General features: G+C 48.0%; 6 protein-coding genes across 6 annotated transcripts; 3 read left to right on the forward strand and 3 right to left on the reverse strand.

Moving 5' to 3' along the window:
* Nucleotides 1–223: 223 nt before the first annotated feature.
* N7506_011045 (uncharacterized protein) lies at nt 224–1,714 on the reverse strand (the record flags this gene model as incomplete). The annotated part of the gene is made up of 3 exons (XM_056960338.1): nt 224–873; nt 931–1,270; nt 1,325–1,714. The coding sequence occupies 3 exons, from the start codon at nt 1,712–1,714 to the stop codon at nt 224–226; spliced, it is 1,380 nt and encodes a 459-aa protein (XP_056806493.1).
* A 317-nt stretch (nt 1,715–2,031) lies between these two features.
* On the forward strand, nt 2,032–2,802 carry N7506_011046 (YoaK family protein; the record flags this gene model as incomplete). Its single annotated transcript, XM_056960339.1, has 1 exon — nt 2,032–2,802. One exon carries the CDS (start codon nt 2,032–2,034, stop codon nt 2,800–2,802), a length of 771 nt encoding a protein of 256 aa, XP_056806494.1.
* Nucleotides 2,803–3,582: 780 nt separating this feature from the next.
* N7506_011047 (uncharacterized protein) lies at nt 3,583–5,478 on the reverse strand (the record flags this gene model as incomplete). Its single annotated transcript, XM_056960340.1, has 6 exons — nt 3,583–4,367; nt 4,429–4,806; nt 4,855–4,937; nt 5,004–5,117; nt 5,203–5,273; nt 5,329–5,478. 6 exons carry the CDS (start codon nt 5,476–5,478, stop codon nt 3,583–3,585), a joined length of 1,581 nt encoding a protein of 526 aa, XP_056806495.1.
* Nucleotides 5,479–7,150: 1,672 nt separating this feature from the next.
* N7506_011048 (uncharacterized protein) lies at nt 7,151–8,435 on the forward strand (the record flags this gene model as incomplete). Its single annotated transcript, XM_056960341.1, has 5 exons — nt 7,151–7,345; nt 7,422–7,526; nt 7,589–7,811; nt 7,888–8,014; nt 8,072–8,435. The coding sequence occupies 5 exons, from the start codon at nt 7,151–7,153 to the stop codon at nt 8,433–8,435; spliced, it is 1,014 nt and encodes a 337-aa protein (XP_056806496.1).
* Nucleotides 8,436–8,790: 355 nt separating this feature from the next.
* N7506_011049 (uncharacterized protein) lies at nt 8,791–9,307 on the reverse strand (the record flags this gene model as incomplete). Its single annotated transcript, XM_056960342.1, has 2 exons — nt 8,791–8,976; nt 9,023–9,307. The coding sequence occupies 2 exons, from the start codon at nt 9,305–9,307 to the stop codon at nt 8,791–8,793; spliced, it is 471 nt and encodes a 156-aa protein (XP_056806497.1).
* Nucleotides 9,308–11,110: 1,803 nt separating this feature from the next.
* On the forward strand, nt 11,111–12,782 carry N7506_011050 (sugar porter family MFS transporter; the record flags this gene model as incomplete). The annotated part of the gene is made up of 4 exons (XM_056960343.1): nt 11,111–11,213; nt 11,270–11,845; nt 11,900–12,402; nt 12,462–12,782. The coding sequence occupies 4 exons, from the start codon at nt 11,111–11,113 to the stop codon at nt 12,780–12,782; spliced, it is 1,503 nt and encodes a 500-aa protein (XP_056806498.1).
* Between the last annotated feature and the right edge of the window lie 386 nt (nt 12,783–13,168).

Consider the following 13,168-nt stretch of genomic DNA (forward strand, 5'->3'; position numbering starts at 1 on the left):
AAAATGGTAAAGGAAGGAGGAAGAAAGACGTTGGTATGTTTGTTATGTGTCTTACTCGACAGATGGTGTCAGACAATTCAAACCTTGGGATTATTGGTAGGAGAACGTTACGAGAAAATTGACAAGCAACACAAGCAATATTTGACGCAAACTACATAAGACTTCAGCTATGTGGGGGGTGAAATACATGGGTCGCCACCCTCTCTCCCAAATAAAGACCAAACTAGATGGTATCTTTGATGGGATCCTTCTCTGCATCTTCAATCTTCTTTAAGAATTCCTCGGCCAAATCAGGATCCGACGCGTATAGATGATCAGCAATCATACGAGGAGGAGTTCTTCCAAGCCATTGAGCCAACGAGAAATCCTGGAATGCATCCGACCGGAAGATTTCAAGGATTTCCAGAGGCTCATCGTCGCTGAGGTTCTCCACATAATGGCCCATGTTGCGAGGTACGATTCCCACATCACCGGCCATATAGTTGAACGTCCGGGCATTACCTTCGGCAGCGAAGATCGTAACTCGCGCTCGGCCTTTCTTGAAATATGTCCACTCGTCGGCGTTCGGGTGCCAGTGCATTTCTCGTAGAGCGCCCGGCGCGATCTCGAGGTGTGCTGCGGACACTGTCTTGGAGATGGGGAAGATAGATGAGTCTGTGATACGGACACGACCACCAGATGTTTCAATGGGTTTTTGATCGTGCATGTGGTGTGTGAAGTTGATCTTCGACTTCTTGAAGCCCCGGGGCTTTTCATGTTCGATGCTGCCAGGGTTGGTTCCCTTGAAGATATATTTTTCGGATGTGGGGATCTTGTCGAACTTGTCGGCTGCGATGCGGAAGTTCTCCGCTAGAACTGCCTTGGGGGTATGTGCTAGATGATCGAGTTAGTCTGGGTGGCTTGTGTGAGTGATGGAAAGAGTGATCGTACCCATCCAGTCGGTCAAAATAAAAGTAGATTCTTCGGAGAAGTGTCCATTGTCGAAAATTAACAGGAACTCTGTACCGTTCTCTCCTAGACCTTGAAGGGAGTGAGGGTGTCCAGCAGGGAAGTACCACAAATCCCCGGCTTCCAGATCATCCATGAAGCTGCCGCCTTCAGTGTCTAACGCAGTGACTCGCACTTTGCCGGCGAGGACATAGGCCCATTCAGCTTCGGTATGCCAGTGAAGCTCGCGGATAACTCCCTGATCAAGACGCATGTTCACACCAGCTAGCTCACGGCTGGTGGGCAGCTCTCGAATGGTAGTCTGACGCGTCCAACCTCCTTCCTGTGATTTCTACTGTCAGCGAACCCTCTCGATTGCCTGAGCCAGCCAACTTACCTCGATACGAATGTGCGAATCGGCGAAACTCCATCTCATGTTAGGCATACTGCCATGATCAGTACTTGGAGGGCGGACCAAATCGGGATTTTGACGCTCGCGGTCCCTGTTCCGCGGTCCCATCACCGTCGTGCCATCTCCATTTCTAAAAGGAAGTGGCTGTCGATCATCTCCCACGGAGTCGACCTTGTGGTCATATGGATCACGATGGCCTGGTGAAAAGGGTGGGTTGTGGGAGACGGGTTCTTGCGAAATCGGCTGTTGGTGGAATGGTTGACCTGCTGGAATACGCAGAAGCTGTTGAATATCGTGTTGGAAACTTTTATCTGGAGCAGGTGCAGCGCATGCGACCTGGATAAGTACCAGGTTCATCAAGTGAAGGAGCTGCATGTTGAGAAACGAACTGGTTACACTACAGGGAGCAAGGAACGGGAAGCCTAAGTACTTTGGAATATTCTCCGCAGTCAAACGACGTCAGATTTCCGACATTCCCGACCCCCAAATGGAAACCCCAACTTTTGATCAAAAGCTTAATTGCTTTGGAGACGCTGGGGATTCTTTTTCTATTTGATTGCATACCTCGGCACTTCTCCACCAAGTGGAGCCATGACGCAGACGGCATTTTCGTGCGGAGATTTCGACTTTTCACGATCTAGAGCTCCTTACATAAAGACCTTCTTCTCTCCAGCTCTGAAGCAACTGTCACTATGTCGCGCGAACAAGATCCTCTCCTGGGGACCCCCGGACCGGCCCCTCCCAGGCGCCTAGGCAAATACCTGCGCAATGAGCTTGATCCCACGAATGGGGACCTAGTCTTGCTTTTCTGCTACATCATCACCGGTCTCCTCGACAGCTCCGCCGTATTCATCTGGGGCTCATTTGTCAGCATGCAGACAGGCAACACCGTTTACTTTGGGCTGGGACTTGTTGGCACCAATGACGATCGCTGGATCAAATCCGGGGTGTCCATCGCGGGCTTTTGTCTTGGCTCGCTCTGCTTCTCCGCCTTCCACCGCGTTTTCCCGGCTAGGCGTAGATGGGTGCTCTGTGCGTCTTTCTTTGCACAGACTGTCTGTGTCTCCCTTGCCGCACTGATTGTCACCATCTTCCGACCTGCTCGCGATGCGCCCTTGAGTTGGCTGGTCCTTGCGCCGCTCGCTTTGGTAGCATTCCAGAGTAGCGGGCAGGCTGTGACAAGTCGTGTTTTGAGCTTCAATGGCTTGACTAGTGTGGTTTTGACGAGTATCTACTGTGATTTGTTCTCACATCCGGATTTATTATCCACCAAAGTGGTTGGAAACGCGGAAGAGAAGCGGCGATTTGGGGCTGTCCTATGTTTGCTCTTGGGGGTTGTTCTAGGAGGTTTGTGGGCTCATAGCTCCATCGGAATGATGGGTGCTCTGTGGACTGCCGCGATCTTTAAGTCGCTTATTCTTGTTGCGTGGTTATGTTGGAAAGGGGAGAGCGAGGAGGAATAATGCTGCCATCGAATGCCGTGGACAGCTTCTACCCTTGGAAGGGTTTGAGATATATCATATCCATGAGTGTGATCCAAGTACTTAACTTGTACTATAGAGATTAGCTATACCGCATCAATTGAATTTCATGACTTAAATTCTGTCCTCGGGTTAGGTATAGAAGTCAATACCCCGAAAGTTTGAACAGGGATGAAGCATGCGGGGGTTCTTCACGCCAGTGGTCGATCTGGCATGTGCTCAGACACCTTCAGACTCACTTCGGCAGTGATGTTGGGGTAGGTTGGAGATTTGGAGAAACAAATACTTGATTGATGCAAGGGAGTCGGGCTCGCCCGAAACCGCGAGGCGCAGTCTTGAGATCATCTCGGCAAAGCGCCTAGATGCATTCGCTCGCCTAGTCCAAAACTCTCAGATTCTTATTGATGCAAGAGAAAATGAAACAATACTACTTCCTAGATCCAAAACTACTCGGTCACATTTCTTGATGCCCAGGTGGGCCCGGATCCCGCGTGTGTTGATCTTCAGACCGCCATTTACCGGCCCTGCCCAGGCGGAGATAGATATCAGCAAGGTATCAGCCTTTTGCTTCACATAAGGTCACTTCGATACGCTTCAGAACATATTATCAGATGAAACATATGTGCATTTATGAGACTATCTCTGGAATTCCGGTATTAGGAACACTTCTCGTTAGTGAATTGTGAATTCATATCGTCGTTTCATGCTCGTCATCTCGTGAGGCAGCATGCGGCTTCAAGTAATAAAGCATAGAGCCCTGCCTTAATCATGCCGTTGAATCGTCACAACGGGTCCGACATAGTGTCGCTTGCCTTGTGCCATGTACATCAACAGGCTCATGATGAATACGCCGGCGAATATCACAACGCTCCAGTTAAAGTCCCTGGCCTTGGGGGAAGGACTCGGTGGCCAGAAAGACCAGAAAAGTGCAAAGAGTACATACAAGAGCCCTGTAATGTTGATAGCGAGCCCATAGCGACCGAGACTCCAACGCCGAGATGGTAACGTTTCAGGGCAGGCGATCTTCCGATATATCACGCAACTGATAGACACTGCGTATGTGTACATCAGTGCTGCAACATTGAGCGATATGATGGCATTAAATGCGACCAGTGAGCCAATATTAATGAGGGACAAGAACACGCTGACCAAGCATGAGAGTGCAATGGCGCGTACTGGGATCCGTCGCTTGGTATCAACCCAGCTTATCCATTTTGCGAAGGGCAGTCCGCGATCGCGTGCAAAAGCATATGTTTGACGGGCCGTCGATGCATTGAAGAGAATATTACTGAAGATGACCGGGATCAATATGGTTGCCGTCAGCCCGTTCACACCAGATGTCGAGAAGATCTGTTTGAAGACATAGAGGAACGGAAAGCCAGTGCTGTCGCTGAGCGCATCTGGAACAGATGGCAGGGCAAAAAGAAAGCCAACGATAATGACCAGAGCCAAGATTCCGTTTCCAAAGTATCCCCACGCAATCGCTATTGGTACGTATCGACCTGCGTCCTTAACCTCCTCAGACATGTGTGCGGTGGCATCCGAGCCTGTGACAAATTTGAGCAATTAGCTTCGAATAGTTGCGTGAGATGTCATATGAGTATGCACTTAAGGATCCATAGATAGCAGTGATCTGCCCAATCATCAAGCTGATGCCCATGGAGGGCCAATTACCACCGTTATTAAACTCAGTGAAGACTCTTTTCGCCGGATTGTGAGGGGCCATTGCAAAAAGAACGACAACGACGACAACCCAGCATAGCAAATGCAAAGCGAGAAGCAAGTTTTGGATTCGCGGCATCCAACTCGCCGCGTAGACGTTGAAGAAATAGATGACTGCAATCATCGCAAACACGAAGAGAGTTCCTTGCCAATTGTGTGGCTCATATCGAGGCTCGCGAACGGTGATGAGCCCTTGAATGATAGTCCCGGTGAGGAAAGACCCCGAAGCAGCACCTGCCTGCCACGCAAGGACAGACATCCAACCTGGGACTTCTCAATATATTGTGATCACAGTCGCACGGCGAAACTCACCAGTTGTGTAGCTCAAGAACTTTTGGTAGCGAGGCGAGGCAAACTCCGAAACCCAATGGTACTGACCTCCCGAAGTTGGTGCCCTAGTTGGAGAAACATAATTTGTCAGAGCGCGATCAAAAACACAGTCTGGCTAATCAGGATCTCACATTGAGGCCATCTCGGCTAGAGAAATGATGATGAAGCCGAATCCAACGAATGTCCAGATGTAGGACCAGAAAATACCAGCGAGGCCACCATTTTCGAGACCTTGAGAGTTGGAGCTAGATACTGTGAGTTGTTGACAAAAGAATGCGCTCTTGGAGACCTGGTGCTCTCCAGGACTCCAGGGCTCTGAGATCTGCTTACATGAGTATAAACTCCCAGGTTGCTTGGAGAACGGCCGAGAAACTCAACGCAGCAAGAGGACGAAAGTTGCGCTTCAGACGTGTCAGCCACCGGTTTCCATGTCACACCAAAGATAGAGACCGGTACCTTCAGCTCCTGTATTTTGCCCATTCGGGTCATGTCTTCTTGGTCCTGGGGGCTGCCTTCCATTTTCGGCAGACTTTTCGTAGTCTCTTCTCCCGCCGCGACGCTCGCGTCAAATGGACATATCTGGTGGTGAGGTGTTTCGGGGGACATGTCTGCCTGGGAGTAACTCGATCCTGACTTTTGTGAGATGAAGTGACTTTGAAGAGTGGATGTGAAGATTTGAAAACAAAATTCAATAAAGTAAAGATTGTAGACTAAAGGAAAATGAAGTCCTGAGTGATTTTGGATGACTCGCCCAGTTGTCCCATACTTCGAGTGATACAGCGAGCCAGACTGAAAGCTGAGGCTTTCTCTTGTTATAATCCTCAGGGGCTCAACGGGCGACATACTAATTTACAAAAGGCAGCAGATACAAATACCACATGGCATCTCTCTCCCGGAAACTGACCCGGAATTGGTATAACCTTTGAGAGCGTTGGAACTTTGTATTGTGGTGCTACAACCCTTACACTGAACACAATGATCATGAGGCAGTTGTAAACCCCCTTTTCAGCCATACCAGTGTATTTCTAAGATTTTATGACCGATCTAAGCCACTCAAAGGGAAGAGTATTTTGACCATAGGCTTAGACCTTGGACAGTGATGCCTCTAGGCTTCTTCAGAATTACATTCACTAGCGACCTCGGGAAACAGTCAACCCACGTAAGATATAATCTGTAACCTTTCTCGTTTAGCGCAAATTTTTGACATGCTACAGGTTCTCGTGTGAATTAATTCTAGTAATGTCGTCGCTCTTAGGTGAGGTTGTACAAAGAGGCACAATTGGAACTTATGCCGATGACCCCTCTTCTGATCAGGTTATCAACCACCACAGGCAGTCTTCGTGACGCAAAACAAGAACAAAATGTAAGCCAGAGAATTTTCAAGTACCACCTGCTAATGTTAAGAATTATGCAGAGATCCCTATGAGTGCCAGATCTGTGTTTGTTTAGCCACTCTTACATCCTTTGTGCACCCTGTCAGTTCTTATCACAATTTTGACATCTGATCGCCACGAATCCTGTAACCTGACATACGGAAATGTGCGTCGCAAACCGATTCTTTGAAAACATACTGGGTGTCATTGGGCTTCATTATACTTCTTGATACGATTCAAGTGAGACAGGTGCATCGAAACCCCCCGAGTGCCCAGCGCCCACTCATCCATCTGTGGCAATCAACCTAAAAGTCATCCGGACTTGGAAGACAAAAGCTTAACTGCATATTTGGGGGCTATTTTCTCCAAGCCTTCACCGCGTAACGGTACCCTATACTTAAAAAGCACAGCCCCGCAGACATCAAAGGTACTTGGAGTCTGGCACAAGTGACACCTCGCAATACGCATGGCTTGGGGTCTCCTATATGTTACTTGTTAGAAAGACCCGATACAGGCTGGAGTCTAATTATTAGCCCATACATCAGAGAGACTTCCATTTCTTAGGAATACTTTGATGGTTGAGGAGACTCATATAGGAAACTGTGTCCCTGCGCAAACAAACCTTGGGCCGACACAAGCTCACGTTTGATGTGAACAACACGAGAAAAAAACAGCCAACCGCGTTTGATCCAGGATCCCTGTCTTGCAGATCATCAAATGCGCCAAGGTCAAGTTCAGTTGTCATCTGGGCTGGAACTGGATAAGAATCAGTGATTCATGTTCAGGATGCCCTGAATTCCTAAATTCTATTTCTGGGAAAGCTAAGCAAATTCGTCCGGGCGAAATATATGCCAGGTCAACTCCCAGGAAGAACACTGTCAGGACATGTTACTTTTTTTTCGGCCATGGCCTCGCTGCCCGTACCATCAGGCTTGACGCCCCCGCTGACAGCAAATAACGAGACAAATCATAACGGGGTGATTACTATCATCACGTCTTTTGCGTTGTCTATGGTTTTAGGATCTCTAGGGATTCGAGTGTATTCCGCATATAGTAGGAGAGTCCACCAGTTAGATGATTTGACTTTTGCGGCAACTGTGGTATGCCTTTGCGTCTTGACCGGCCCACCCCGGACCGCTTTAGAAAATGTTGTTCACTGATGGTAGATTTACTTAGATACTTGTTTTAGCGCAGATTTCTGCTGTCTTTGTCCAGGTTCATTTTGGCTGGGGCAAGACAAAATCACTCATTAAAAGCGGAGACCAAGAGAGACTGGAGAAGGTAGTTTCGATATTTCGCCTGACCTGCTCAACATTAGCGGAACTATGCTAACTAAAATAAAGGCTGGATATAGTGCAGATCTACTATATGCTGCTATCTTATCTTCGTCAAAAGCCTCAACGGCCCTTTTCTATCGAACCATCACCCTGCGAAGCTCTCTGTGGATGAGCTATGCTCTCATTGCAACGATCATTCTATGTACTCCAATACCAATTCTTCTCGTGGCAGTTAGATGTCAAACACAACCCTGGCATGATATCAATGGGAACTGCGAGGCTCTGGCAAGTTCATCCAAGGCCCTGATTGTGTCCAAAGCCATCCATGTGCTGACCGAGGAAAATCTAGTTTTCCCATTGGAAAGCTATCACAGCAATTGACATCTTCTTCGAGATAATCATGGTCCTCTATCCGATCCGATCAATCTTGAGACTCCAAACTAGGCCGAGCAAAAAGATCACAGTGATCTTGGTGCTTAGCTGTCGAGTACTGTACGTGCATCTCAACAATTTTGATACATTTGCTGACAATATTGAATTAATCTACAGGCTGATCCCTGTTGCCGCCGTTCACCTTTACTACATCGGAAAGCAAATGATGTCCTCAGACCCAACGCTAGAGGGCTCCTACGCGACCGTGCTTGCCGAACTTCACGTTTCTCTCAGTGTCGTTGTCTTGACTGCGCCTCTCATGAAGCCATTTGTTGCCGCATATGTAGATGAAAATGGATTGGCCTATACCGACGATATATCTACCTCGCGCACAAAGCCAAAGCTCACGCCTCGATCTGACAGATCAGATGAGACTGGGAGCAGATCGAGCCAGGGAGCACCCCTAGTGGGAAACCGGATAATGAAAAGCGTACAAATATCAGTCGATCGCGAGGGCGTTGAGCTATCGGAAATTTCATGAAGCAAGCTCTACTCGGCTACGGACGCCACATATACTCGACGCCAAAATTCTCGCGGGAATGAAGATTAAGAAATTATTTCCATTCAAATCTTTCTATTCGATATCTTCACCAAATTGTAGCTTGTCTGGCTAGGAGCCAAAGTCAACATGAGTCCAAGGTTCGATCATCTGCTCATATCAGTGAATTGGTTTCCATGTTGGGAGAATACCGATTATTCCACCAGAGGACCACGTATCTTACTGCAGGCTGATGGTAGATGTGCCATTTTATTTGGCTGGACACAAAACGATCCACGAGGAAACATGATCACATCGAGGGCCACACACAATAGATTTTCTCCCGTGACAAACGCTTTTAGACAAGCTGTCGAAGCAAGGCTTTCAGGGCCTTGTCCTGCTTTGCAATCGCTCGGCCAAAGAATTTGTGGTTGTCCCGCGTGTATTTGGAGAGTGCATGGCGGCTCTTGAACTGCTTAGGGAGGTTTGGGGTGTCCCAGCAGTCAAGCAAGTCGACAATGTTGACGTTGACCTTTGCCAGGGCCTATGGCAGTGAGAAATTGCGAGGACTTTGTGTGGGGTGTGATTACCTTCTTGCACTTGGTGATCGAGGGAAAAACCTCGGTGATGCCAACCTTGGCACAAAGTTCTCGCCAAGTTTCCAGGCTATTCAAGCGCGAGCCGATCAAACGGTTGTATTCAGCATTCATGCATGCATTCCATGCTTTCCTCCAGCGCTTGGAGCCAATCTTCCAACCTCTATCCTGGCAGACTAGCCCGAAGGCAAAGCTGATCGGCAGGTCTGGGTCGACAGTCACCCCAGATTGCTGGATGAAGGAGTTGGGGGACGTTTTGGGGGAAATTATGACACGCATTGCTAAGTTAATCACAGTCGTTAATTTGGTCAAGCCTCCGATTTTGAAAGTCATTAATGTTTCACTTACTTCTGGGATAGATGTGCTTTCAGAGTTAAGGTAGTGGCACCAGAGATGTCACCAGAGAAGTGAGAAGGCGTGGTAGGAGATCGAGAGAGTGAGAGAGAGGAGTCAAAGTAAAGTGAGAAGAAAATGAAAGGTCAGATGCATGCTTGATAAGTAGATATCGAAGCAAACGAAGTAACAGAATCTCAGGCCAAATTTGTACATCGAAAGACTGGCTGATCTTATAGGAATCGCCCCTAAAAGAATCTTGACCTTTAGCTGACTGTTCTAGCAAATTGTCTGTAAAAGCCCTACTAAACGATGTCTACACGATGCATAATTTACTTTTGGTGCCCTCGAACTATGTATATGAAAGCAGTGTTTGATCCTGTGTTATGCAAAATCACATGATCATCCGTTCTACTAATTTATTTGGATGATTTTGACAGAGAAAGATTATGTCTCATTGATATGGACACCCAGAAATGATTTCTCGTTTTGGTATCCTAGTCTAATGTTACTATCTGATATTGTAAACACAGCTTCTCCTGAGATTAAGCAAATAGTCTGCCAGTGGAGGCATTTTCGAAGCTATCGCAGGCTGTAACTCCTAGCAAAGAGAGGACCCAAAGAGACCTTCACGGTATTGAGTGCGTGTGGCTGAAGCGAACCGATCATATGAACAATATCACATATTCTCGGTAGTCTCATTGTAGATTAAGGTACAAAGCTTGGCTCCCGGACACTCCAGGTAAGGGCCATGGTTACACCACGCTTGAAGAGTCAAATTTCAACTAGATTAGCTATGAGTGCAAAGAAAAATAGGATGTGCATCTGTGAGCACAATACTTTGCCTTATCTCCCAGGATTTGTCTTCTGTAAGATTAGGTACAGGCCCTCAACAATGATGTTGATTAAAGGTTTTTGGGTTGGTCCCGACACGTGTTGAGAACCATGGCTGGAAGATGTTTGTTTCAAGGCACTGCATTTTTTTGCCACTTGTCTCTACTCCGTATATGCAGGATACTGTAGTCTTCTGCGGAGAGGTGTAAATGGATTTGGACAAGTGAAATCGTAGAAATCGCGCACCACCCTGGTTTAGCGCAGATGGTACGTGATGCGAATCAAAGTTAAGCGACTGGCTTACGACCAATTGTACTTGCATTAATATTAGTACGCTTACGAAGTGGAAAGTCGTAAGATGACGATTGAAGTCACTTCTCCGGTGGGCTCAAGCAGCCAATCAGCATCCAACCCCCTGAGGCTGTCAAGCATCGAGGCTCCCTCCACCAGAGGCTAAAACGGAATCCACTTCGGCAATGATCGCGCACTCCACTCCGGGGGAAGCTAATCTTTTTATATTCGACGGTCGGAGCGGTCGACCCGACAGACCGAATCTGAGAGTCTCATCCCTTGGCAGACGTAAAACGCGGGGAAGCTTTAAGACGGCAACACGCGGATGATCAAACAGGGCATCTTTGAAAAGACACAAGCACAAATATGATTCCACATGGCATTTCTTATGCTAGGAGAAGCTCTTGGCAGCAGCTTTGACCTCTGGATCTCCGCGATGATGGGCAAATCACACCCCGTGATGGCGTGCTATGGCGTATCCGCCGTCACCGGTTGCGTGCGAAGTTCGAATCGCATGTCGCGCAAGAAATTTGGCTTAAAGCCTGTTGAGCTGGTCTCAGATGCTACGGGCTTTTTATTTTCTCTCACAGTCCACGGGCCCTTTGTGGTATTCAGTTGTACAGTATGGGGTTGCAAGGAACACGGCTTGGCGCCTTCCGGGCATACTTCTTCGGATTTTTTATCTGTACAGCGGGTTTTCTGTTCGGATACGACACTGGAATTGTCGGTATGTTGAAAAAACAGCGTGTTGCCATTTGCCTATGCTAAAATTACGGGTTTCAGGTGGAATCCTTGAGTTCAAGTCCTATGTCGATGATTTCGGCTACACGGACCAGACGACCGTCAGTGCGGTGATGGTCAGTCTGCAAAATGTCGGCGCCTTTCTCTCTGCCCTGTGTATTTTCTGGGTATCTGAGAAATTTGGACGCAAGAAGACAGTTCAGGCAGCTATGACTGTATTTTGCGTCGGTGTCATTCTGCAGGTCGTACCGTCACACTCCCTTGTTTGCTTTTACATTGGGCGATTTGTGGCTGGTCTAGGCCTTGGCGCAGGTACCGCAGTCGTTCCGGCATACAATGCCGAGATGGCACCCAAGGAAATTCGCGGAAAGCTTGGCTCCGGCATGCAGTGGCTGTTCGCCCTGGGTGTCATGCTGAGCTACTGGATTGATTATGGCGTCAAGATCGGACTGCCTGTCTCTTCAAAGCAATGGCAGATCCCAGTCGGTCTGCAGATGGTTCCTGCTGGAGTTCTAGGCTTAGGTCTTTTTGCCATGCCCGAGAGTACTCGCTGGCTGGCTAAAAAGGGTCGCTTTGACGAAGCATTCGAGAGCCTGAAATGGATTCGCGCGAGTGATGGTAAGAAAGCAAGTCAAGCTTTATCCAGTGACACAGCTAATCAATTCTCGATAGGCCCTGAGGTTAAGGCAGAGTTCAACGAGATCCGAGTCGGACTGGAAGAAGAGTTGCGAGCTACCGAAGGCTTCCAGAAGCGTGAGCTTCTCGAGCCGGCCAACCGTTACCGATTGGCCCTTGCCTTTTTCATGTTCTTGGGTCAACAGTGCACGGGTATGACGGCGCTTGCTTACTTCGGTCCCCAATTCTTCAAGTTGATCGTGGGAGACAACACCGACCAATCACTTCTCATCACTGGCCTATTTGGAGCTGAAAAGTTCATTACCGTCGGCATTTATATCCTGTTCTTTTCTGAAATGTGGGGACGCAAGCCGACTCTCTGGATCTCTGCTCTATTGATGGCATGCTGCTTCATCATTGTCACTGTTGTCAAGGAGACTACACCTGCACCAAATTCCAAGACAACTCCAGCCGGAATCGGAATGGTAGCTATGATCTTCTTGACCAACTCGATCTACCAATTTAGTTGGGGACCATTGCCATGGCCTTACACCGCCGAGGTTAGTAATTCCGTATACTCCGTATATCATGATCGATTCGGCTGCTAACATTTATCTAGATCTTCCCTACACGCATTCGCGCGGTTGGAACCTCGGTCGCAGTATCAACGCAGTGGCTGTTCAATTTCCTCTTCTCGCTGGTGACTCGCTATATGATGAACGCATGGGGTAGCTATGTCTTTATATTCTATGCTGCACTTGACATCATTATGGCTATAATTGTCTTCTTCTTCGTCAAGGAGACAAAAGGAAAGAGTCTGGAAGAGATGGAAAGTATCTTCAACAGCAGGGCTGCATTTGATGTAGATGCTGTGCGGCGGGAAACGCTCAAGGACGTGGATGAAGTGAATGTACAAAACAAATCCGCGGATTATCCTTGATGGCATGTCACATTAGGAAATACTATATAACGTTAATTTCACATATTTGCATTATTTCGAGTTTCCATAATGATTTTCCTGGTATAGGGCTATGGCGCTATATATTTGACTGGAAAAACAAGTCTAGCGATGTGAGGAAGAGCATATGTGCTACCGACCTTGCTACCGGGATTACCTACCTACCTGGATGGTGAGTACGGAGTATCTGGCTGCGAGTTGACTTTGTGTCTCTGTGTTACAACAGATAATTCTCGATGCTGTCAAGGCTCACCTGGGCAACTGGGCAGACCGGAAACGTACTGATCTCAAGCCATAGGTACCCAACACATGCCGTCCACCGATTCTCTTCTTGCCTTTCTTGCCTTCGGAGATCCGTCTCTTGGGGG

The sequence above is a fragment of the Penicillium brevicompactum genome (genome assembly GCF_028827555.1).
Source record: "Penicillium brevicompactum strain IBT 35665 chromosome Unknown utg000007l_segment0_segment0, whole genome shotgun sequence".
NCBI classification, from domain to species: domain Eukaryota; kingdom Fungi; phylum Ascomycota; class Eurotiomycetes; order Eurotiales; family Aspergillaceae; genus Penicillium; species Penicillium brevicompactum.